Source organism: Trichosurus vulpecula, chromosome 8, assembly GCF_011100635.1.
Source record: "Trichosurus vulpecula isolate mTriVul1 chromosome 8, mTriVul1.pri, whole genome shotgun sequence".
Lineage (NCBI taxonomy): Eukaryota > Metazoa > Chordata > Mammalia > Diprotodontia > Phalangeridae > Trichosurus > Trichosurus vulpecula.
Genome location: NC_050580.1, coordinates 59,925,447 through 59,952,675, shown reverse-complemented (window position 1 = coordinate 59,952,675; position 27,229 = coordinate 59,925,447). Strand labels below are relative to the sequence as shown.

Here is a 27,229-nt window from a genome sequence, read left to right as displayed (position 1 = left end):
AGGAGAGGGGAGCATGGATGGTTTCCCAACCCCTAATATGGTACCTGGTATCTAATAAGTGCTTATTAAATGTTTGTGAGTTGATTGACTAGGTTTGAGAAAACCATTGTCATCAATAATGGGGGAAGGGGAAGAAGACTGGATTTAGTCACTGGACTTGGGTTTGAATTCTACTCTAATGCTTAAGACCCATGTGGCTTGTAATTGAATCTCTCCAACACACTTGTGGTCTGGAATTCATGGCTGAAGATAAAGAAAAGGGAGATTGTGTTTCAGAGTCAAGTAGGGTATCAGAGACCAGAAAAGAACAGGCTGGTGGAAAGAATGCTGAGTTTGGAATCACAGGACCTGAGTTCAAATCCCACATCTGGTGCTTCCTCCTGTGTGAATGGGGCCAGTTCCTTTACCTCTCTAGGCTCTTTCCTCATCTGCAAAATGGGACAATTGAACTAATTAATCCCTAAGGTCCTTGTCAACTTTCTATCTATGATGGTGATCCAATTATTATGCCCTTTCATAAAAAGGCAATATAGGATAATGGGCAGAGCTCTGAACTGGGAGTCAAGAAGATATGGGTTTGAATCCTGCTGTGTGGCCCTGGGCAAGTGACGTTGAAAACTCTGACCCTCAGTTTCCACATCTATGAAAGGCAGATGATAATAACACCTACCTCACAACTGTATTGCACTAAACAACATTCCCATTGTCATAATAGAATCATAACTTACTAAGTCTTCCTGGTACTTGAGACAGCTGGATGGCATAGTGCACAGAGAGCACTGGGCACAGAGTCAGGAAGACCTGAGTTCAAATCCATCCTCAGTCACTGCTATCGGTTGTTCATGGACAAGTTACTTAACCTGTTCGCTTCAGTTCCAATGGGGATAATAGTAATTCCTTCGCTTTCCTTGTCTTGCCTTCCATCATAGTTACCTACCTCCTTGCCTTAAAATCTCAAGTTCCTTTTGTTTATTGCCCATACTGTGCACTTTCTTTGTCCCTACCATGGTGTTTTGCCATGTATATATCTACAGTCCTAAGCATCTTTTCAAGCTTCCCGTAGTATTTTTGCTTATAGGGTAAGGGCTGGCTGTGATTTTATTAGCAATGGAAATGCCCTTCACTTATGCAAGATGACTTAGAGAGCTGTCCAGAGTACTGAGGGCATTTAGTGACTTTCTCAGGGTCACACAGTAAGTCTATGCAAAATAGGCAGCCCTTGGCCTCAGCTCTCTTCCCAGATTTCCATCACATAGATTCTATAAGCATCATCTCCTTTTTTGTTCTCTTTCTTTTCTTGTTACTGTAACTTCCCCCAATTTTATTTATGAGGTTGGTGGGGGGGGGAGATTTTGATTTCAGAGTAATTTGGTGACTTCTGGATTTGAGGAAATTGTCTTTGTCATTTGGAATTAGATGTGGTTTATATTTCCCATAGTTTATTATAGGATTTAGCAGAAAGAGCATGGGACTGGAAGTCAAAACACCCAAGCTTCATTGCTGACTCTGTCACCAATTACCTGAATAACCATTTCCTGTTTCTGGGCCATGGTTTCCTCATTTGTAAAATTTGGGGTTATACCATAACAATAACTGATATGCTTGTAGTACAGAAGTCTTAAGACTTAACTTAGTTGCTTTCAGCTTAACAAGCGAGTTGAGTTATCCATGAACTTTTCTTTTTTCGTACATTTAGATAACTTAATTGCAACACAATTGATTTCCTCTGTAATTCTATGTATTTTGTTTTATACATTTAAAAATGTTATTCTCAGAAGGGGTCCATAGGCTTCACTGCCAAAGTGTCCATGGCACGTACAAAGGTTAAGAATTCTGCTAGAGTGCTTTAAAGCTTATGAATCATTTCACATAGACTATCCCAGATTTTCACAACAACTATTTAAGATCTTATTATCTCCATAACTCATACACTTAATTGACTTGCTTTGGGTCACACAGACCAGGAAATAGGACTTATATTCAAACCTTCCTGACTCCAAGCCTAGCCCATTCTCTGACATGCCACATTGGCCCTCTAGCGAGATAACTTCTAAAGTTGATTCCACCTATGAGACGTTATGATTCTAAAAAAGGACCTTCAGCAGCCAGGCAAAAGTTTGGTGGAAGACAATTTTTTGTACTGGGATCTTCCTCTGGTTTGCTATGTGGCCTCAAGTATATCAGAACCTCTCTGAGCCTCCCTTGCCTTTATTGGTAAAAGGGATTATTTTAATACTTGTTTTCACCAGAGGGGGAAGTGTGAACCAAAATAAGATAAATGCCTACAAGAGAGTTTGAAGCCCCTGGTGAAGAGAGCTGCTATCTACTGCGCAGAGGATTTGCAACTCTCTGCCAGCCTGGAGCGAGAACCAATTGGGCCTTGTCTGGAGCCCCCCAGCATTTCCTGAAACCCTACTTCCTCTACTTAGTAATTAGGCTTACAATGACTCCATGTAACTAAATAATAACAAATGCATTATCTCCTTTTAGTCTGTGTTTTTCCTTGCCTATCATAAAGTAATTAAAATAATGAATGCCTTGTAAAACAATAGGTAAGAGGGCTGGAAAGATAGTATTATCTGTCATATACCTCTGTTGCTTGTGAATTATTCACTAATTAAAAATCTATTTGGTTCGTGAGGAATCCCGGGTGTCCTCCCCCTACTTCCCTGGCTGCCCCTAGTCTACCCCACCCCCAGTGCTTGCTGCATTTCCAGGGAGCCAGCAGTTATTGAATTAAATTGAATTAAGTGGGTGGAGGAGGGGAAAGGAGGGAGGTCAACAGCTAACCTGAACGTCACTAGCAGTCACTGTCCAGGAGGAGAAAACTTGCCAAGTTCTCCCCCCTCTATGCTCTTACTTAGAATCATGACATATTGGTGATAGAAGGACCTAAGAGGTCTTTCAGGCAAGGACTGAACTTCTAGGCTTGACTTTATACCCAACTTGCTATGTGATCTTGGAAATGTCACTTAAAATCTAAATGTGTGTGTGTGTGTGTGTGAGAGAGAGAGAGAGAGAGAGAGAGAGAGAGAGAGATTGAGAGAGAGAGAGACAGAGAGAGAGAGAGAGAGGAAGGGGGGAAGAGAGAGGGAGAGAGAGAGACAGAGAGAGAGACAGAGAGAGAGAGAGAGAGGAAGGGGGGAAGAGAGAGGGAGAGAGAGAGACAGAGAGAGAGACACAGAGAGAGAGAGAGGGGGGGGGGAGACAGAGAGAGAGAGAGAGAGAGAGAGGCGGGGGAGACAGAGAGAGAGACAGAGAGAGAGGGAGAGAGAGAGAGACAGAGAGAGAGAGCAAAAGAGAGAGAGAGAGAGATTGAGAGAGAATATCATCTTTTTATAGGTTACAATGTTCACAAAACACTTTGCTTGCATCAACCTTGTGAGGGGGATTGTGAAGTTGTTATTATCCTCATTTTACATATGAGGAAAACTGAGCCTCCGAGAGGCTGACTTGGCCCAAATCCCACATCTAGCGCCTAAGGAGGAATTCCAGCTCAGGTCTCCTGACTCTTAAGCATACTACACTATGCTGTGAGTCTGTTTCCTAGTCTGTGAAATGGAGGAATGTCCCAACCTTCCTTTCTCATAGAATAGGTTGAGGAAGATTATTTTGGAAGAAAAAGCATTATTAATGAACAAGGAGTCATTATGTTTAAAAACATATGAAATTATTCTTCAATATAACAATAGAGGCTCTTGGACAGCTTATTCCTCAGTAGCGAGGAACCTCTCATTTCATCACTATGGGTTTTCCTTTCCCCAAGGCAGAGATCCAGACTGCTCTATGACATGATAGTTCATCTCAAGGGTGAGGCAATCTCTGGGCTTCATGAGACACCCACCCTCTTTAGTGCTCACTGGGGGTGACTTCCCTCAATTCAGTAACTCCATAAACTCTCTACAACTCCGCAATGGAAAGAGGCACTGCATTAAGAGGAAACACACCTGGGGTCCTTTTCTTCTAGCAACAACAGCAACAAGAAGCATTTTTATGTCACGTTAGGCTTGCAGAATTCTTCACAAATATCTCATTTTATCCTCACAAAAACTTCTGGCAGTAGATACTGTTACTATACCCATTTTACAGTTGGGGAAACTGAGGCAGCTAAGTGATCTGCTTAGGGTCATGCAGGTAGTAAGAGACTGAAGATGGATTTGAACTCAGATCTTCCTGATTCTAGTTCCAGCATTCTACCAATTGTACCACCTAGCAGGTCTTTGGTGAGCCACTTAACCCTTCTGGGTCTCAGTCGCTTTAGTTGTAGTATTTTTCTGTTCAGTCATTTCAGTTAGTCACTATTTGGAGTTTTCTTTGCAAAGACAATGGAGTGGCTTGCCATTTCCTTCTCCAATTCATTTTTCAAAGGAGGAAACTGAGGCAAACAGGGTTAAGTGACTTGTGTAGGGGCATATAGACACAAGTGTCTGAGGCAGGATTTGAACTCGGGAAGATGAGTCTTCTTGACTTCAGGCTCAGCATTCTATCCACTGTTCCATCTCATCCATAAAATGGGGGTTAATAATGCCTTAGCATATTTGAGCTGGAAGGGACCTTAAGGTTTTTCCATTCCTCACTCCTTATTTTACAAATTAAGCAACTGAGGTCCAGAGGTAAAGCACCTTGCTATTCCAGTTTTAATGAAGGATCAGAGCTGGGATGAGAACCTGGATTTCCTGACTTCCACTGACACCCCAGGGTTCTTTCTGCTGCATTCCTTTGCTTGTCTACTATATCACTTTTCTGAAGAAAATGTTTTACAACAATCTTTTTCAAGCTCTAAGCTATGAGACATTCACTTTTTTGGAAGGGATCTAAGAATTCATTGGTTTATAAAAGTCCTGGTAAGGAAATTCTCTCCTCCAGTACAGACATGTTCTCTAGAGTTTTAGACAGTTGCCTCAGGCACTGTGGGGTTAAACTATTTGTCAAGGGTCAGAGGCAGGACTTAATCCAGGACTTCCTGACTCTGAGACATGTTCCCTACCTACTATGTACATGGACATGAAGGGAAGGGGATGAGCATTTATGTAGTGCCTACTTATGCCAGGCATTACACAAATATTATTTTATTTGATCCTTACAACCACCCTGAGAGGTAGGTGCTATTATTAGTTCCATTTTACTGATAAGGAAACTGAGGCAGACAGAGGTTAATTGACTTGCCCAGAGTCACACAACTAGTAAGTGTCTGAAGATGGATTTGAACTTGAGTCTTCCTGACTTCAGGCCCAGCACTCTGTCCACTGCGCCACCTAGCTACAGTGTGAAATAAGGCAGTAGAAAGAATCCTGGTCTTGGATTCAGGGGAGACTTAGGTTTGAATTTCATCTTTGTAATTTATGAGCTGCCATTTTACTTTTCTGAAAGTTGACTTTCTTGTCTATGAAATGAGGATAATAATACCTCCTCCAATAACCCTCAGTGTCTGGAATGAACTCCCTTCTTACTTCCCCCTCATAGAGTCCCCCTTTCTTCCTGTAAGATGATGTTATCTTCTTCACATGCTTTTCCTGACCCCTCCAACACCTCCTGCAAATGTTCTCCCTTCCAAAGTACCTTATATTTAACTGCTTTGTATGTACTTGTATTTATCCACTTTATATTATGTATATACATATATGTAAACACATGTATGTATATATACAAACATAATACTTGTTTCCTCCATCAGAATATAAGCTCATGAGTAGGGATCATTTCAATCTTTGTCTTTGTGCCTCCAGTGCCTAACACAATGTCTTACATATGTTAGGGGCTTAATAAATGCTTGTTGATTTGATTGGTTGAATACCAATAGTATGTATGGTCTATCTCAGAGTGTTGTCTTGCTGAGAGAATTTATGTAAAGTACTTGTAATCCTTTAAAGTTCTCTATAAATTCCAGCTATTATTATAATAATTTAAATAGATCGGGAAGTCTATGAACCCTGTTTGTAGGTTCCAGGTTATATTCCAACCCCCTGACTTCCAGGCTGCAGGTATTTGCCTGTTAGTATGGCTATACCTTGGCAGTAGTGTGTACAGAACTATTGTCCCTAACCCTGGGACTGAGCATACCCAGTAGATTTGGTCTCAGCTATAGAGCAATCACCTGCACACAATAGTATTGTTTACAGATTGTGCTCATCCTTCTGAACCCTCTTATTGAGTTTTTCTGTCTTTCCTCTCTCATCCTCAAACAACAGAGTGGTTGGGGAATCTTTCTATTGTAAGTGCAATATAACCTTATAAAATATTAAAATCAATGTGAGCCGGGGGTGGGGGAGAAGCCACAAACCAAGCCTTGTGTACTGTTACCCATTGAGAGAGCTTTCTAGGAGCGTATTCATAATAAGCAGATCTATTTCCATAGCAGCTGCTCTAATATCTATGATCTCATTTGATCCTTACCTCAGCCCTGGGAAGAAGGAAAGGCAGATATCTGAAGGAGTCACAAGGAAGGTACTAGTATTAAGGGAGATAAGTAAGTGGGAGGGGACCTATGATATACAATTGTCTGAGGTCAGAGCAGGGAGCCTCTCAGGAATTCAGGACCATGGAGAGCAGGGTTCAATGGGAAACCCTGGCAACATGGATATCATGAAGGTGACCCCACTAAAGGTGAAAGCTTTTGTCTTAATCCAGAGTTTCTTATCCGTTCCTTGTCAGAACAAGGATTGTTCTGAGGGTCAGAGTAGTTTCGAGACTGAAGTTCTTAGAGACTGCTTATGTCCCTGATAGAATATAGGGTAGGGACTTCTGTTTTTGTTTCTGTATCCCTGTATTCTGTGTCAGTAGGGTATCTGACCTGAAACACAGTAAAAATCTATTAAATTGTGATTTGAATGACTGACGTGGTATAGAGCTGGAGCAGAGGTCCCTGGTGGTTCAGGAACAGAATCCAATGTCTAGAGTAAACTAAAACTTCCTCAGGCAGACCCAATTTAGACAGCTTTGGGTCATAGGATTCAGAGCTAGTAGGGAGCTCAAGGATCCCCTAATTCCAATCACCTCATTTTATTGGTGAGAAAACTGAAATTAAGACAGGTTAAGGCTGGTTCAAGGACATACAAATGGTAAGTAGTTGAGGAAAATAAAATAAAGATATTGTATTACTTTCCTGGTAAAGTTTGCCATTAAGGAAACTCGCATGGTCCTAGTACACATTCTCTATTTGGAAATCTCCAAATAGTTGTTTCCTCTTGTTTTACCACTCTTTAATGTTTCTTCTTTCTACTCTGGGGATTGGGCATGTAGCCCGATGAAGCTCCATGTACAGAGAGCAGGCAGCAATCCACAAGTTTCCTTCCCTATGTCCAGAGTAGGATACTCTTGCTGATCTTAAAAGGCACATGACAACTAGGGTGCTCTTTCCACCTTCCGCGTTGAGGAGTGGCCAATAGTTTATAGATGGGTGCTTTTAGACCACTGTGGTCTGCATCTGTAAAACTGCCAATGGGAATGAAGATATATATATTTCTTAACATCACACTGGTAGGTTGACTTATCAAGTATTCCTGAAGATGAGGGGTCAGCGGACTCTGTCAAACTACCATGTCAAGCCAATGGAGCAGTTTCAAATATCTTCTTTCAATCATGCCCAGGATAGGGTCACCTAAATCTGATCCCACCTGTCAGGTTTTCTCCTTTTTTCCTACTTGGCTCGATGTTCCAATCTCCTATTTTCTCTGTTGTCAGGAGGCCCAGAAGATTAACAATGGCGCTACTCAGGCAGATGGCACCCTCAAACCAGTGGATGAAAAAGAGGAGGCGGTGGCAGCAGAAGTTGGCTGGATGACCTCTGTGAAGGACTGGGCAGGAGTGATGATATCTGCCCAGACATTAACTGGCAGAGTCCTGGTAAGGCCTCTAACCCTCTACTCATTTTTTTTCTTTTGCAATCATTATCTACTGCTTTTGTCGTTTTATGGATGATCATTTTTTCCATGGTAAACTACATCCTGAGTATTAGACCCAGGCATCCTTGTATATTCTGGTTGCTAGTGGTGAAGTGCTGGCAAAGGAGAGGGACACTTTGTATTTTCATCAAGAAGATGTGGTGTCATTGCTGTTTCTCTAAAGTAGCCTCCTTCCCTGTGCCTAAAGAACAGGAATCTTGGTACTTTTCAAGGGAGTTCATAGAAAATGAGCTCCAGAATTATCTGCTTTGCAGTGGTCACAGCTGGTGCCTAAGATCCTTCCTTCCTTTGCTGCCTTCCGTCATGAAAAGTGGATGAGAACAGTCCAAAAATGAAAAGAAAAGCAAAGAAAATCAGCACAAGGCTGGAAGTCTTTGGGGGCTCAAGACAGCTATAACTTGTGGAATAGTAAAGGCAGGACTTGCTGGGGATGGCATCTCTCTCTCTCTCTCTCTCTCTCTCTCTCTCTGCTCCTTCTTCACTATGTCTTTTTGTGGCACTCAAATCAATCAGTTTATCAACAGGCATTTATTATGATTTATTATGCTCCTACTGTATGCCAGGCACTGAGCTAGGTACTGAGGATACAAACAGAAAAATGACTCAGTCCTCGATTTCAGGAGTTTCTATTCTACCAAAAGAGACATGCAATGAAGTAGGTTTGAAACATAGGCAGAGAGAGACTGGAATGGTGATTTTATTACTGTAAGAAACTGCCAGATGAGGAAACTTCCTCTACAAAGCAGGTTAGCACCTTCTGTGCAACTAATAGTCTTGGAGAGTTGTCTACAGCACTCAGAAGTTAAATAACTTACCCAGGGTTTCACAGCTGGTATGTGTCAGAGGTGAAAGTCTTTAAAAATATTTAAAAATTTATTTTATTAAACATTTATTTAGACAAAGCAATATGATAAAGTCATGTAAAGTCACCTCTCTATATTAGCCATGAGAGAAAACACACACACACACACACACACTCCTTCAGAATTGTCTTGGATCATTGTATTGATCAGAATAACTAAGTCATTCACAGTTGAAAAATCATTATGGTTTCCTGTGACTGTGTACAATGGTCTCTTCATTCTGCTCATTTCATTTTGCATATGTTCATATAAGTCTTCCGAGTTTTTCTGAAACCGTCCTGCTTGTTATTTCTCATAGCACAAAAGTATTCCATCACAATCACAATCCAGCCATTCCCCAATCGATAGGCATCTCTTCAGTTTCCAATTCTTTGCCATCACAAAAAGAGTTGCTGGAAATTTCTTTTTTTTGTACAAATAGGTCCTTTTGGAAACCCTTTCTGAAAATCTCTTTGGGATGTAGATATAGTAGTAGTATTGCTGGGTCAAAGGGTATGAGTTTTATAACCCTTTGGGCATAGTCCCGAATCGTTCTCCAAAATGGTTTGACTGGTTTTAAACTCCACTAATAGCGCATTAGTGTCCCAATTTTTCCACATTCCATCCAGCATTTGTCATTTCTTTTTTTTCTATCATGTTAGTTAATCTGATTGGTGTGAGGTGGTATCTCAGAGTTGTTTTAATTGATACTTCTTAAATCAATAATGATTTACAACATTTTTTTCATGTGACTATTAATAGCTTTGATTTCTTCTTCTAAAAACAGACTGTTCATATCTTTTGACCATAATCAACTGGTGAATGGCTCATTTTTAAAAAATAAATTTGGCTCAGTTCCATACATATTTGAGAAATGAGTTTTTTATCAGAGAAACTTGCTATAAAATTTTTTCCCTAGTTTCTTGCTTTCCTTCTAATCTTGGCTACATTAGTTGCATTTGTGCAAAACCTTTTTAATTTCATGTAGTCAAAATCGTGTATTTTTACTTCTGTGCTTCTCTCTATCTCTTATTTGGTCATAAACTCTTCCTTTTTCAATAGTTCTGACAGGCACATTTTTCCATGACCCACTAATTTACTCATATCACCCTTTATGTCTAAATAAATTACCCATTTGACCACATCTTGGTATACAGTGTGAGGTATTGGTCTATGCCTAGTTTCTGCCAAACTGCTTTCCAATGGTGAAAGTAAATTTTGAGGAAAAGGCCTTAATAGCTGGGGAATCTGAAAAGGATTCATGTAGAAGGTGGCATTTGAGATGAGTTTTTAAGGAAGAAAGCAAGTGTGTGACTGAGTAAGTGAAAAGTGAAGTGAGAAGTGAAAAAAAGTGAATTCTAGGTATGGGGGCAAGTCAGTATAAAAACATGAAAACAGAAGATGGATTGTTCAAGGAGGTCAAGCTGAACCACAGAGTAAAGCAAGAGTAGTCATGTATAATGACACTGGAAAGAAAGGATGGGCTTCATTGTAAAGGTCTGCCATGTTTATAACTTCAGAGTCATTCAACTCTTCCTTCTCAGATCCAATTGATTACTAGGTATTGTCGATTTCCATTTTTCTTTGTCTCTATAGCTACTCCCCAAGGATATCCTCTCATCACAATTTGCCCAAATATTTCAAGTACCTCCTAACAGGAGACCATCTTTGTTCTCTTCCTTTTCCAATCCATCCTTGGCTTCATGGCCAAAATAATCTTTCTTAAGTATTGATCCCCATTTTAAAATGAAGACAGGTACCCAAAGCCACACAGTAGATTTATTACAGTTAGAACTAGAAGCCAATCTTGTTTCTTTTTTTAATCTCCTAGTTCAATGCTCTCTCTCCCTTCCACATTCCATCCCTGACCCAACCAACATCTCTTACAACCGGTTTCCTCATAAGCCGCTGAGATCTTGGCTGTGGTATTTTGACATTACCTTGCTTTAAACTAATTATGTCCTGTGGCTTCTTGGCCTGGCTCTTAATATTTGCTTACACAGACATTGCCTGCCTGCATGTTCAGGTTCACTACTACCTAATCTGCCAGCTGGTCTCTTTGGAAAAAATTCTACATATGGTTGGACCAAATCTTTTGTTCCTGAGTAGTTCACAGAACCATAGCTATATGGGAACTTAGAGATCATAGAATCATAGACTTTCAAGAAGGATGAAACCTTAGAGTTTATCCAGTCCAATACCCTCATATTTACAAATAGAAATAACATACAATTTGGCCAAAGTCACAGTTAGCTCATGCCCTAGCCGAAACCAGAACTCACATCTCCTGACTCTCAGACTGGTCTCCTTCTGTCATACAACATTGTCTCCTTCCTACATGGAGTGCCTTTGTACTGAGTATAGCACCCAGCAGACAAAATCCTAGAATCACAGATTTAGAGTTAGAAGGAAACTCGGTTTATCTATTTCAAACTCCAGATAAGTAAACTAAGGCCAAGGGAAGTTAAGCCTCTGGACCCCTTCCTCAGACTCATGATTTTAAATAATTGAAGGAAATGCTAAATTTTAGTGAGAGGTTAGTGAAAATTAAGATGTCGTATTTTAACTCTGCAAATTCACAGACTCTTTGAAATACAAACATGGGTCAGTGTGCCCCAGGTTAAGAATCCCTGCCTTAAAAGAAGGCAAGTTTTTGTTGTGAATTGAGCAATGAATTTCTGTGGAGGTCTTGGCAAGGGGGCAGGGGGCATTTTGCAGACATGCTGCCTCTCTCTCACACACAGAATTCTATTTATATAGAGTTCTCCAAATGTTTATCCTTATAACAACAGGAGGATAGAAGCAAGAAGAGTTGGTAGGAGTGTCAGACTTTCCCCTTTCAATTTTTAATGTGTTTTCCTTCATGCATGGCTGTGAGACTCAGTTTTAACATCTGGTCTCTTTCTGACTCACCTTGTGGCTGCTGAGTTGGGGTCCACAGCTGAGTGCACTGGCTGAGGGCTTTTGGGGAGCAAAGATCCCCTGGAAAGAGATTCTTAGAGACAGTTCTAGAATAGATTAAGTTAAGCCCCATCTCTGATACATACTGGCTTTGTGACCCTGCATAACGCTTTGTTGCTTAGGATTCCTAAGGATTAAAAAGTGTGCATACAAGGGAGATGATTAATTAAGCTCAAATGTGAAAGTTATTTGTATTAATAAGCAATATAAGAGGGCTTATGCAAATCTATTATGTCTATGCAAATCTTCAGTACTTAAGGAACTGTGCCTGCATGGATAGGGGTAGTTTCTTCTCAAATATGGATTGAAACCCCCAGTATCTCTGAACTCAGCTGAGCTGCTTCCTGGATAATAGATTCGCAATGGGTTGCTGCACCCATCCTGGAAGCGATTCCAGCTTGACACACCTGCAAGATATGACTTACCTTTTAGTAGGGTTGCCTTTCAAGATCTGGGTCACCTCCAAGAGACCCCAAGTCCTCATTGCAGGATTTAATGGCAGCCATGATAATCATTTACACTAATATAGTAGTTTATGAAACTTCATCATGGCGCCCTGGTGCACAGATGTTCTTGGCATTGTCATCCCCATTTCACTGATGAAGAAACTATGGGAGAAAAACAGTGCCTTGCTTTTGGTCACGCAACTGGTAAATGCCATAGGTGGGAGTGGAGCCTAAGTTTGGGGGCTCTAAGGTGCATGGGCATTCTGTGCCATTAACTGACTTCTTCTTTTAACCAACCCATCATAACTAACAGCTGTAGTTCTATCATCCAAGTAATGATACCCACTAAAAGTAGTCAGTGCTGTTGAGTCTCCTATACCTCAGAGAAACTTAGCTGTCACTCAAAGTCTACAGAAGTATGAAGGCTGGTCTGGATTACATCAGGAACCCCTTCTAAGAGAACCATCCCGTATAACAAATAGCATTTTTCGAAGAGGCAAAAATAGGCGTAACTGATTGATACCTTGGACAAGTCTGAACACCTGTGCCATGTGTAACACCTGTAGACTGCCCACCTTCCCGAACAGGTGGGTTGGATGTGTCTTCTCCCACCTCTTCATTTGAGTCCTGTTTGATCTTCATAATTTTGTTACGTTTTCTTTTGATTCTTTTGGTGTGTATCTGTTCTTTCCATTTCCATTGTCATAGTTATTGTATATGTTAGCACCTATATTCTTAATAAGATGGAATGATCAGTATACCTCTCACAAGAGCCAGTGAGAGAGTATGTTTCCTGCCAATTCATATAGCAGAGAGTCATCAACTTAACCATGCTACCAAGATGGTACTTTTTCCAGGTAAAGATGGTACTTCTTCCAGGGAGCAAAGATTGTGGAGTGAGAGCAGAGCTGTAACTAGGGTGGGGGTGACCAGTTATCTGTCTTGGGATGCCATCATCAGCTTACAAACAAAACAAAACAACTGACTAGTTGGCAAGACTAATTATTGAAAACTGCGAACTACTTGATGGTACATACTTCTCCATCACCCCTCAGCAGCCACACCTAGTAAGTTAGACCCCCAACCTAGACCTGCCCTGTTCTTTTCCCACCCTCCATGTTCTCCCAGCAGTTGTCCTGGAGCCTTAAAGGACCCACTGAAATTGAAAGTATACTTTGTGCCCCATGCCCCAGACATAAAAAATTCTTGTTATGGGCTTGAATGGCATTCAAGAGACCCTAATCTTAGTGCTGCTTTTGCCACTTAACTGTGTAATATTGGTCAAATCACATTGCCTCTTGGGTCTTGGTTTCCCTATCTATGTAGTAAGGGAGATTAGACTAAATAATGTTCTGTTCTACCTCTAGAACCCATTTGCTTTTTATTCTATTACTCCTTATTTTATTCCATATATACTCCTCTTTACTCCATTTTATTGATTTTTCACTTGACTCGATAGAAATTGATATTTAAACATATTCAAAGGCTGCTAGCCACAATTGGTAGCTGCTTCTTTATAAATATAGTCTTGGCCTGTCTCATTCACATCAACCCACCCCCCTCCCCAAACCTGGGCCTAGTATGGAATTATTTGAACTTTATGAAAATAAATTTACATTTCAGACAGCTAAGGCTTCTTTAACCTCTCATTTTCTCCCAGAGTCTGGCTCTTTGGAGCAGGGGCTGGGGGAGGGGCACTCACAATTCAGAGGTCTCCCTATTGGGGGATATAAGAGGGAAATAAGAGAGAATCAACACTGGAGTCTCACAAAAGATCTTGGATTCATTTCCTGCTCTTCAGTGTTCTCCTTTATCATAAACTCCTGACTCTTTCCTCCAGAGACTGGGCATCTCTGAGTCCCTCTACTATGCTGCATAGACTCATTAGGGATTGTGTGGTATAGGGGATGAGGTGCTGGCTTCTAAGTCAGGAAAGACCTGGGTTCGAGTCCCACCTATAATTCATTCTACTTGTTTCACCCAGAGCAAGACATTTAATCTTTGAATGTTCCAAGCAACTCTGTAAGGCTATAAATGGAATTCCTAGGGGAGATTATCCTCATTGGTAGGTTCCCTTCACCAGTGAAATCATAGGCCTGACACAAAAACAAAATGTTGTATTGCAGTTACCCAACATACGTTATATGACTAATACAAATTAGGGAAACTATTTTAGAATCACGGGGCTAATAATAATAATAATAATTTACCACTTCTGTAGTGCTTTTAGCTTTGTAAAGTACTTTACATGTGTTACCTCATTTGGGACTTATAACAACCCTGGGAGGTAGATGCTATCATTACCCCATTTAACAAATGAGGAAACTGAGGTCGAAAGAGGCTAAAAGATTTAAAAGGTAGCTAGTGGATAGAGCGCTGGGCCTGGAATCAGGAAGACCTAAGTTCAAATCCAGCCTCAGACACCCATTAGCTGTGTGACCCTGGGCAAGACACTCAGTCTCTGTTTGTTTAATCCACTGGAGAAGGAAATGGCAAACCACTCTAGTATCTTTGCCAAGAAAACCCCATATGGGGTCACAGATCGTTGGACATGATTCAACAAGATTTAGAAGGGACTCTAGACTTTGCTTTATTTCAGTCTTTTTTGTTTTAAATCTGAGAGATCTGAGACTCAGGGAGGAAGCTATTTGCTCATGACCGTGCAGTTAAATGGCACCTTGAAGGCTGTCCTCCTCTTATTTCATGCCATGATATTTGCATGTGTAGGGAGCCTTGGGATGAAGAAATAACCCTAGCAAAATTTTGCCTTCTTGAATACAGGGCATTCTTAGGATTTTCCATATATTTGTCTGAGAATATGAAGCAGTGCAGATGCCCTAGGGTGAGGGCTGGAGAAATACTTGAGATCACTGAGCACCCCAGGCCTCCCCATAATAGACTGACTCCAGAGGCATTAAGGGAAGTGCCACTCCTAGTTCCTTGGACACTTTCTGGGAGGTATTCCTTCCTCATTGTGAGAGATGTTCACCCCAAATCTCCTGGGGTGGTAGCCCTCTGTCTTTGCTGCTACCCATTGCTTCTTGGTTACCTGGATTCCCCTTAGCTCTTTTGGCTAGGTGAGGAACAAAAGCCCATCTTTCTTTCTTCCCTTTGTCCAACCAAGGCATGGAAGGGTTAAGATCAAGCCAAACTTTACAAGTGGCAATATAAGCTGTAAAATTCTTTTCATGGTCATTTACCTAGATGGAGAGTTGTTTTCCTCTAATTCTTTCAGACCCTTGGGAGAACCAAAGCCTGTCCTCTTTAACCTCTATGAGACCTAACCTTCCTCTTTACCATTGAGTCCTAGAATGAGGAGAGGAGGGCAGAGCAGGACATTGGTCCTACTCTACCTAGGTGGCACATGGGCCTTCATCATTGTGATTCTCCGCTGTGAATGTGCTAAAGAGTCAGGAAGCCCTCAGGGACAATGGGGTGACTTGGTTTTGTCTCATCTAGGACAATTGGGAGCAAAGGTGGAGTAATGCAGAGGGGCCAATTAACTGAAAAGAGCCCAGAGTTACCAATAAGTGAAGATCAAATAAAGTACAGAAAAGGAAGAGCCCTTTTGGGGAAGAGGGAAATAGGTTAGTGATCTGAGAGCTCATCCCCTTTCCTGCCTGGGGTCTCCTATCCCTGTTTCCCATGCTGCCCTAACATGCTTACACTGCCTCACTCACCTCCGAACCCTGAGTTTGCTTGTTTCTCCTTCAGGTTGTCCTCATTGGCATTGGTGCTGGCCCAATGGCTTCCCTTCCATCTCCTTTAGGAAAATGACATTCTGAGACTTGCCCTTCTCTGTCATTTCGTTAGCTAACCTTCCCCCGCTATCTCAAATATCACTTCAGGAACTATCACATCTAATTCAGCTGAATGGAAACATACTTCTTTGCTTGCATTGGGGAGATTTAAGAAGGGGAAGGATCTTCCTTCCTATCCAGACAGACAGATGAGAGAATACCCTTTTATTTGTCTAAACATTTCACATGTGACACTTTAAATCTCTATCTTTCTCTATCTCTCTTTCTCCCCCTTTATCCATCTATCCATCATCCATCTATCTATCTCTCTATCTGCCCATCCATCTGTCTATCTATCTATCTATCTATCTATCTATCTGTGACCAATTTGTGCTGATCTCAGAGGACACAAAAGGAAATGTTTCAAATATTACTCTTTAAACACTGAAATAATCCTGTTAGTTTAATAGAGTTAAATAGATCTTCCTTCATAGCCAGACTGTTTACACATGAAATTGGACCCTTTGTATAAAGGCAATATGCTTAATCAAATATTGGAAACATTCTCAAGACATTCATCTTACTTTTCCCTTTAGGTAACTTTCATGGAGTATGTTTTTCCTTTCAGTGGTGTCTTTTAGCTTTATTTCTATGAAGAACTCTTGACAAGTCAATGCACAGTTCTCTAGTATGATAGCATTTTAGAGCTTCCAGAGACCTCAGGGATCTTATGGTCTGGTATACTTATCTTCTAGATGAAGAAACTGAGCTCTTGGAGAGGGGATGTGACTTTTCCAAGGTCATAAGGAAGGTAATGGTAGCCAATGAATGTGAATTTAAACCCCAGCTTTGCCATAAACCACTCGTTTTACTTTGTGCAAGTCATTTTACTTCTATGGGTCTTGGTTTCCTCATCTATAAAATGATGGAATGATTAATTCTGAAAGTCCCTTTCAATTCTAAATCCCTGATACTATGAACTGTAACTAGTAACCACTCAAAATTGTTCTTTTTATTAGACTCATTTTCTCATATTTTAGGAAAGTCTAGGCAAAATTCATACACAATAAATGAATGAAGAAAGCATTTCTTAAACACTTACTATGTGCTATGTTGGGCTGCTAGGTGGTGCAGTGGAGAGAGTATCAGGCCTGGAGTCAGGAAGACCTGAGTTTGAATTCAACCTCAGACACTTACTAGCTGTGTGATCCTGGGCAAATCACTTACCCCGTTTGCCTCAGTTTCCTTATCTGTAAAATGAGCTAGAGAAGGAAATGGCAAACTACTCCAGTATCTTTGCCAAGAAAAACCCCAAATGGGATCCTGAAGAATTGGACATATGTAGAAAATGACAGAATAAGAAAATGTGCTATGTGTTGTGCTAAATGCTTGAGACAGGGATAAGGGATGGACCTATGGTTTCATCAGTGAAGGGAGTTCCTAATGCAAGTCAGCACCTTCTGTGCAACCCACAGGCTTGCAGAACTACCAAGTACATTCAGAGGTAAGTGGTTTGCCCAGGAACTTACAACCAATATGTATATGTGTCAGAAGTGTCTTCCTGAGTTTGAGGTGGGCTGTCTACCACGCATGTTCTGGGATACAAAAACAAACAAAAAAACCCCATAAAATCCCTACCCTCAAGGAACTTACACTCGAATAGGAAATGACCACATTATGGTGTCATGGTTCTCTTCAAGAACAAAAGATGGACAACAACAACAATACAACACAGACAACATAAACAGGGGAGTGATGACCAGGGTGGTATGTTTTGGTTAGGGATTTCACAGGGATGGTGATTGCAGTGGAAGGGCAATTAGTAGACATTTTCTTTCCAGGAATGCCAGTATGAATTGATTGCTATTCCCAGAGAGTAAGGGGTGAGATGGGGTGGTTGTATATGTGCAGCCACATGACATGAGGACAGTAAGGGAGTGATAGAAATAGCATGATACATCTGGGTCAGGTTAGTTGTGGTGAATGCTCACCAAGGGTTGGGTTAGAAACCTGAGAACTGAGTGGGAGGCTAGACCACAGGAATATGGCCAGAATATTTTGTACAGAACACTCCCATCATGTGCTGCATACAAGAGAGTCGTGACATCCAGAAATGGCTGTGTTTTAGCAAAAAATATCCCACATGGAAGGAGTGTGTCTCATTTTAAAGGTACATATGTTCCTGAAAAAAATTGTGTGTCAACTGAACTTTTGTACATTGAATTCAATTTAAAATTGCTACTTACAAGAATTATATGGTACATCATTTTGTAGAGGAAGTAATTGCCCCCTAATTTATCTGTAATGTAAATATAGACTTTCAGATTTTGAGTATGTTTAGAATGAGGCATACCTCATTGTCCTATCTTATAGGGCACAAAAGAGAATGTGTGTGACATTATAATATGAATCTTCAATGGATCATGATTCATATTTCAATGATGCTTGTAAACATAGGCAGCATGGTATGTATAGTTGAAAAGAGCACTGGATTTGGAATGGAGGATTTGGGTTCAAACCCCATCATTGCCATATGTGGCCCCAGTCGAATTATTTAACATCCTTGGCCCTCAGTTTCCTTATTTGTAAAATGAGGGGTTTGGACTCGATGGCCTTGGAGGTTCCTTCTAATTTTAAACCTGTGTTCTAGTGAGCTGCCAATAAGTAGAGGATTAAGGCCTTACTATGTGCTAAGCACAGAAATCTCTTACCCTCAATAGGTTTTTATTCTGTAAGGAGAGAAAATATCTACATTTTATATATGTCTATCTATCTATCTATCTATCTATCTACCTATCTATCCATCATCTCTCTCTCTCAGCATATAGACAAAATATACAACGTAACAACCAGGAATTTGGGAAGGAGGGTGCTAAAAGTTAGCTGGGAGGGATCAGAAAAAGCTTCACATAGAAACTAGTCCTTGGGTTGAGCTATGAAAGAAGAGGCAGAGGTGAGGAAGGGGTGCATTCCAGGAATGAAGAACAGCCTGTATAAAGTCACCAAGGTGAGAGATGAAGTCTTTTATGTGAGAAACAGGTAGAAGGCCATTTTAGCTGGACTGCGGAGTGCCCTAAGGGGAATAATATCTAATAAACTGGTACGGTAGATCATAACCAGGTCATGAAGGACTTTTAATGTCATCCAGAGGAGGTTGTATTTGATCCTGGTTACAAAAGGGGGTTATGGAGTTTATTGAGTAAATGAGTGGTGTGATCATACATGTACTTTGGGAGCTGTGTTGGAAGATGGATTGCGGAGATCAGAGACAGGGAGACCAACTAGGGAGTTACTGCAAGAGTCTAAGGACCTGATGAGGACCTGAACTAGGGTGGTGGCCACCTATGGAGAGAAGAGAATTGGATGTGGGATATGCTGTGGAGGTAGAATCAAGAAGACTCAGTGACTAATTGTATATATGCCATGAAGGAGAAAGAGGGCTTGAGGATGACAGAGAATTTGGCAACTTGAGCAAAGGGGGGGTGCCCTTGATACAAATGGGAAATTCCAAAGAAGGACACTCCACTCAATGGCACAGATTGTAACCCATCTGCTCCCGTTCAGCCAAAGAGATGCTCCCTAACTCACCAGTCTTCCTCTATGGCTTTTAACATATGGTGACTCTGAAATTTGAGTTACTTTGTTATCTGAAAGTGACTCAGCAAGTGACTGCTCTAACCTATGTTTGGTTCATGGTGTGTGTGTGTGTGTATGTGTGTGTGTATGTGGGGGAGAGAGAGAGAGAGAGAGAGAGAGAGAGAGAGAGAGAGAGAGAGAGAGAGAGAAAGAGAGAGAGTGAGGGAGAGAGGGGGGGGAGGGAGAGAGAGAGAGAGAGAGAGAGAGAGAGAGAGAGAGAGAGAGAGAGGGAGAGGAAGAGGGAGAGATTGGCTCAGTCTATGGGAACATGGAATATGGTTTTCACTGCTTTGGCAGGTAGACACACAAATGTTTTTTTTTAACCCCCTCAAACTATTGAGACCAGATCAAATCCCCAACATACAGTTAAGAAAATTGAAGCACAGACATACCATCCTGCCTCTTTAAGACCCACAAGAAGCCATTGAACTTTCGCTCTGTTTAGGGTGTAGATTGCAAAAAGCGCCCCTCTCCCCACTGCCATGCTGGGTATCTCAAAAAGTTAAACCTAGGATATAGGGATTGGTAGGGAAGCCAGAGCAAGAGGGGCCAAGGTCATTGTTTTTTTAACTAGACCCCCTTCCCCCACTTCAGTTTCTTTGAGGGTGCTATGACTTTCCTAGTCCATGCTGATCGGTACCAGGGCAGTCAGCCCACACTCCCTGCCTGCCGAGTTTCCCCTGTGAGCTTTGTAAAGAGTAGCTGTTAATTTTATTAGTTTCTTTTGTTGGCCTCTCCACACCCCCAGGCTCCAGGGGTTGTGGTGGAAACTGGAGAGAGGCTCAGAAATCAATCCTCTGGAGTGGAGAAGGAAAAATTCCTGCCAGTGGAACAGGCTGCTTCATCCATGCTGGTCATCTCTGGCATCTAAGGCTTGTGGCATGCCAAGCTTTACCCTACCATCACCCTCAAACACACCCATTTCTGGAGAGCTGCTGTAGGGAGCCCAGCTGGGCCCCAGGGTGGGCTTCTAAGGGTGGGGAACCTGTGGCCTTGAGGCCACATATGGCTCTCTAGGTCCTCAAATATGGCCCTCTGACTAAATTCAAACTTCACAGAGCAAATCCCCTTAATAAAGGATTTGTTCTATAAAACTTGGACTTAGTCAACAGGCCACACCCAAGGATTAGAAGACCACATGTGGCCCTCTAGGTCCTCAAGTGCAGCGCTTTGACTAAATCCAAACTTCACAGAACAAATCTGATTTGTTCACAGCTCCTGGCTTACGTTCTTTCTTTCTTTCTTCTCTTCTCTCCTTCTAGTAGTTCTTCTTTCCCTCATGAATTTGGTCTTTCCTTCCTTTCTGTCTCTCTCTCTCCATTCTTCCCTTTCATTCTTCTTTCCTTTCCCCTCCTATCTTTCTTATCTGTTTATGGAAACACAGCCAATGGAAAAGCAATAGCCGTTTAGTGAGTTATCGCTCCTGTGAAGGAAATGGGACTGGTGCAGAGATGTAAGAGATGGAACATGAAGTCTCCCATGATGACAGAGAAGGGATAGAAACACTACTACTACTACTAGCCAATATCTACGTATCAATATTTGCAAACATTGTCTCATTTGATCCTCATAATAATCCTGTGGACGGAGGTGCTTTTATAATCTCTGTTCTGCACGTGAGGGCACTGAGGCTGAGAGAGGTTAATTGATTAGGATCACACTGGACATGGTACTTGAACTCAGGTCTTTCTGACCACAAATCCAACACTCTATTTACTATGCTTTGTGCTTCTGTAGATCTGTCTAAATCCAAAGGTTTTCTTAGGAATAATCATGTTGGCTCTGGGGTCTGGATGACCAGAGGGGTCCCTGGTCCCAGACCAGCCAGCCAATAACGTTTGCTTCACAGACTCACTTCATTGGAGCCAGTTCAGGCTCTACCTTCTGTGAACCTCCCTCCTGCTAGCCTGACTCATGGTGAGTTGAGCCAGGAAATTCTCACTCTGTGAAGCCTCTGGGAGCTGGCATGGAGCCGGGGGTGGTTAGGGATTGGCATCCGATCTGTACATTGTAGATGGTATGTGTCACAGGAAACCCCTTGCCACAGTGACCAATGAATCGTGTGGAAAGAAGGAGTAATGAAATCTCTGCTTCCTCTCTCCTAGACCTGGGGATGGAGTGAGACAGATAAGCAGTGATGGGGCTGGTTTGAGGAGATTGCTGTGTACTGAGTTGTATTTTCATACTAATGCCAAGTGTGATACTGGAGAACCAGGACCATGCATACAATGAAAGGAGGAGAAAAGCTGGAAAACATCAGAACGCTGACCGGCTTTTAGCACAGTCAGTTCCTGGGACTTAATAAATACTGGTTGGCTGATTGACTGGTCTTTGGGGCACTCGAATTTTGCTTTGCAACTAAATTTACTTCCACGTCAAACATTTCCAGGGACACAAACAACTCATTAAGGCTTCAAGATTGCTATTTATTGCCCTGAATTGCACAAAATAAAATCAAAGAGGACTCAAGAGCTCTGAATGTGATAAAGACCCCTCTTATACCATACGTGCCAGTTAGTTCAGTAGGTAAGAGCATGACATTTTTTGTTTTTGGATGAGCTCTGTGGTTACATTGGCATAAGGCAAGGCAGTAGTTTTTTTGTTTGTTTTTTGTTTTGCTTTGTTTTGTTTTTGGAGGGGGGGAAGGCAGGGCAATTGGAGTTACGTGACTTGCCCAAAGTCACGGTAAGTATGTCAAGTGTCTGAGGCTGGATTTGAACTCAGGTCCTCCTGACTCCAGGGACAGTGTTCTACTCACTGCACTACCTAGCTGCCCCAAGGCAGTAGTTCTTAAAGGACCTCTTTACAGCCTAAAACGTATTGAGGACCACTCCAATAACCCTTGGTTATCCTAGGGTATGTAGGTAAATGTTTAACAACCAGCTCTACCCCAAACTGTACATGACATTTTTAAAAGTTTAATCTTCATTTAAAGTATTTTCTTCATCATTTTCTTCATTCTAGACAATCAACAAAATATTAAATCAAACCTGATTTGTAGAGTTTGCCAATTTCTGAGGTGTAATGTTCACAGTGAAAATTTCACCATCAGTTCTCACAAGTCAATTCAAGCTGACTCCAGCACACCCTTTATATTTTGCAACAGATACCATAATAGAACTTAAAATGTTTTAACATTACTATAAAATTATTTTTGGCTTTGGGTACTTTATAAAAGGGACTTGTGGACCTCCGGGGGTTCCCAGACCACAATTTGAGAACCACTGAGAACTCCTGATAAGAAAATTCCTTTGCCATTGCAACTCTGAGTTTTAGATTTCCCTATGCCACTGTATGGTCTAGGGAACTTGCCCAGGGTCACAATAGTTGGCCAGCTCTCTCTCCATTTTGCTTCCCTGACACTCATAGAACATGGCTCTAAAGATGCTAAGCCCCTATGTGGACCCTTCATCATATGGACATGGACAAGATCCTTAATGAAAAAGTTACAGGATTTGGAGCAAGAAAGAGCCTTACAAACCATCTCCTTTAAATACCTTATTTTGTACATGAGGAAACTTGCGCCCAGGAACTTGCTAATGGTCATAGAGGCAGGAAGTCTGTTTTCTGAACACTGCATCCCTGGCACTGCATCCCAAGTTCCTTCCATTCTACCAGCGTTGACTATTGGGCAAGAGAGTGTGGGTGGCTCAGTCCAGCCCTCCCCCATGACTAGTGAAGCAGACATGCGTCTTTTAGATGGTACGTTTGTGAGGTTATCTTTATATTCAAAGGACAATAATACAAACACCTTTCATGTGGCAGGGAGGAGCTTTGTCAGTGTTCCCCTCATCTTCCTCCCCCCCAGATCTTGATGCTGATTTTGCTTGCATTTCAGTATCCTGTATCAGCATTTAAAAATATTCAGATGAACGGAAGCTCTCCATAGTAAATTTCCAATTCAAGAAAGTTCTTTAGCTGCAAGACTCAAAAATAGCGAGATGATGATGACTCTGATGTCAACTTTTATTGGAGCTCAACTCTCATGTGCTTGGAAAAATCACACTCGGGACCATAAGAAGGCTTATGTTACCAAGTTTAGTTTACTAAGTTTAGGAGGAGGCAGACTGACTCGTGACTGGAGAACTGAAATGTCCAACCAAGTTTAATGTACCAGAGAGTCCCATTTTTAGGCAACAGTTTGGACCAACACCATGCTATTAAAAAAAAAAAAACTTTTCTTGAAAAAGACAGGAGTTCACATTTTACCCTAAATATTTTATTAGAAAAGGGTAATTCTCCTTTTTTTCATTTATTCAGGAGATAAGATATATAAAAACTTAAAGAATGAAAGACTCCTAACTTTTAAATAGATTAGCTCTTCCAATTGGCCATTTTGATAATGGCCACTTGGATATATATGGTATGATGAAAAGACAGGACTTTATTGGGCCTCTTAACAGGAGAGCCAATATATAATCCTGCCAGAGTGTAGTACCCTATTGACATAATTAATCCCAGTTTCTCTCTAAATGCCTCTCATAAAGCAAGCCAGCCCTTGGCTTAGCCTAGATTCAAAGCATTTTGGAGCTGAATGAGACCTTTTTGTTATTGGTCAGTTGTTTTCAGTCACGTCTGACTGTGACCCCATTAGGGGTTTTCTTGGCAGAGATACTGGAGTGGTTTGCCATTTCCTTATCCAGGATGGGACCTTAGAGATTATAATCTATTCAAATTTGCTCATTTTCCTTATGAGAATGCTGAGATCCACAGTGTTGACGTAACTTACTTTAGGTTTTGGTCTTTTAACTACAGGGATGGGAATAGAATCTGGATTTTCTGGCTCCCTGGTCCTGTCTATCTTTACCTTACAGTTGAGGAAACTGAGGCACCAAGAATGAAATGGTTTGTCCAATGCCTTCTGGGATTCCTTGCTTGTTAAGGATTATATCTAGTAGTCTGATTGAAGTAAAAGAGATTATGAATTGTAAATTCTTTCACACATACAAGGAATGAATTTAAGTGCTTTTTTTTAATATGAAAAGCTAGACTCTTCTCAGTATTATTTCCAGATTCTGCCTTTTTACTTTCTTTATTTAACCTGTAAGCGAAGAGGTTGAGCTTTTTCCCTTCCCAATGATTTCAAGAGTGTATGTATGTGGGGCTTGGCTGAGGCGGTGTGGGGGGGGGGGAACCACAGAAAAAGTTGGAGAAAAAAGGATCTTTTCCCCACCACTTCCATCTCAATTAGACTAAAAATAGCAAGAAATGGTAATAGGGAGATTAAAGTGTGGCATTTCAAAGAGCCTTGGCTGCAGCAGCCTCTCCTCCCTAGGAGGGCTGTCTGGAAAGGTTGCTGTCCAACTGGGAGCTTGAAGATAACTTGGTATAGAAGAGCATGGGTGGGTCTGGCTTAGGCCTCCCAGAACCCCTTCTCTTTTGAGATATGGGACCCTGTTCATAGTAACTTTTGTCAGTTTCAAAATAATGCAAGGATCAGATGAAAACTGTCTTGATTAGATGATTCCATTGGGAGCTCAATAGAACCCTCAGAATTTTGCACTGGGCTCTCTGCCCATGTGAATACCCCGCCAACAGAAGAAGCATGGTTTCTGTGAAAAGACAATCTGCTTTCAGGAGCATAGCAGGAAAACCATAATCCTGTCTTTGTCCAGTCCTGCTTCTTCAGAAACAGATTCCCTCTGGGTGTCTGTGCAGGCTCTTGGATATTTGGGCCTCTTACGGATAGCGTTTTCTGCCTGTGAGCTGTTTTTCCTTACCTCAGATCATCCACTGAGGAAAAAGAAAGTGGTTCTCTTCTCTGGTCCATTGGATGTGGCTCTACATACCAATAGGTATTTATAGACTTTGGTAGATATCAAATTGAAAAAAGAACTCAAAAATTAACATCTATTTGCTGGCCTTGGGGGAGGGGCAGTATAGTGGAAAGATTACTGGTTTAGATTCAGAATGCCTGGGTACTTTTTAATTCCGGTTCAATTAAGTCGTATGTGACCTTGCTGGAAGGGGCAGCTAGGTGGTGCAGTGGATAGAGCACTGACCCTGGAAGCAGGAGGATCTGAGTTCAATACAGCCTCAGCCACTGACTAGCTCTGTGCCATTGGGCAAGTCACTTAACCTCATCTGTCTCAATTTCCTTCTCAGTAAAATGAGGATGATAATAGCACCTACCTTTTAGGACTATTATAAGGATCAACTGAGATAATAATTGTACAGTGCCTGGCACATAGTAAGCATTATAGAAATGCTAGATGTTTATTCTTATTCTTATTATTCTATTTGTAAAGCACTGAACAGAGTGTCTGCCATTTAGTAGGTGCTGTATTAATGCTTATTCCCTTCCCTTGACCTTGAGGGCAGGGACAGTTTCTGCTCTTTTTTTTCTGTAGCCTCGGAATTTAGCACAGTGCCTGGCACATAGCAAGCATTTAATAAATGCCGGTTGGTTGATTGATTGATCAGCAAGTGAATTTATCCAGCTATTTGGCAAACTTGTCCCTGGGTGAAATTATATTCCCTTTCGAACAGAAGCTCCTTGGGAACAGAAGCTGGCTTAAAGTTTTAATTTTAATTTTGCTTTCATTTCCTCAGAATCTATCACACTGCTTTGCACACAGTAGACATTAAATAAATGTTTGTGGTTTGGACTGGGTTGGAGGCAAGTATACTCCATTCCTATTGCTGTTAGTGTTTCACATCAATCAATAAATCAATAAATAAACAATTATTAAACACCCACTATGTTCCAGGCATTGCACCAAGTGCTGGGGGTACAAAAAAAGACAAAAGTCGGCCCCTTCTGTCAAGGACCTCATCATCTAATGTGGGAGACAACAAACTAATACAAACACATATAAACAAGGTATATACCACATAAATAGGAAATGATAGAGAGAAGGCACTAGAATGAGGAAATGTTGGGGAAGACTTTCACTAAGAGATAGGATATTAGCTGAGATATAAAGGAAGCTGGGGAGGTCAGTAGGCTGAGTGGAGGAGAGAAAACATTCCAGTAATAGAAAGGGCAAAATCATGTACTCTCAGCTACTAGAGTGTCCCTCTGTGTGTGTGTTTGTGTGTGTGTGTGTGTGTGTGTGTGTGTGTGCATGTGCATGTACGCATACATACAAAGACACATACATGCACATACTATCTCCCCCAGCTAGATTATAAACTCCTCCAGAGTAGAGACTGTTCCCCTAATGCTTTGGGGGATACCTAGCCTACAGTAAGTGCTGAATAAATATATTAAATATTAATTAAATAAATAATCAATGTATTTTTTTGTTCATTGCTTGATGGAAGAAGCAGCAAAAGGTAGATTTTTTTTTAGCTCTGTAACAAATCAGAGCACAAAAGAAGTTGATTGGGAAGTTGTTATGTTGACTAAAATTCCATGGCAAGCAATGTTGTGGGTGACTAGTAGGTTCTCTCAGGCAATTCTCCACTCCCAGAGTTCATCACATGGAACCTTACTTTGGGCTCACTATTTAAATGGAATGGGAAAGCAACCTCCTATATAGAATCCCCAAATCAGGTTAGATCTGGAAGGGAAGGGGAAGGGAACAAGCATTTTATTAAATACCTACTATGTGCCAGGAACTGTGTTAGGCACTTTACAATTATTATCTCATTTGAACCTCACAACAACCCTGGGAGGGAAGTGCTATTAAGATCCTCCCTTTATAGTTAAGGAAACAGAGTCAATCAGAGATTAAATGATTTGCTAGGGTCACACAGGT

General features: G+C 41.3%; 1 protein-coding gene across 6 annotated transcripts in view; it reads left to right on the top strand.

Annotated features, from left to right (window-relative positions):
- Window positions 1-27,229, top strand: part of KCNMA1 (potassium calcium-activated channel subfamily M alpha 1) — a 901,346-nt gene that overhangs the window by 248,602 nt on the left and 625,515 nt on the right. For all 6 annotated transcript variants that reach the window (XM_036736100.1, XM_036736099.1, XM_036736098.1 and 3 more), the window contains exon 2: window positions 7,681-7,842. In XM_036736100.1, the coding sequence (XP_036591995.1) occupies window positions 7,681-7,842 (162 nt within the window). The remainder of the gene's footprint in view (window positions 1-7,680; window positions 7,843-27,229) is intronic.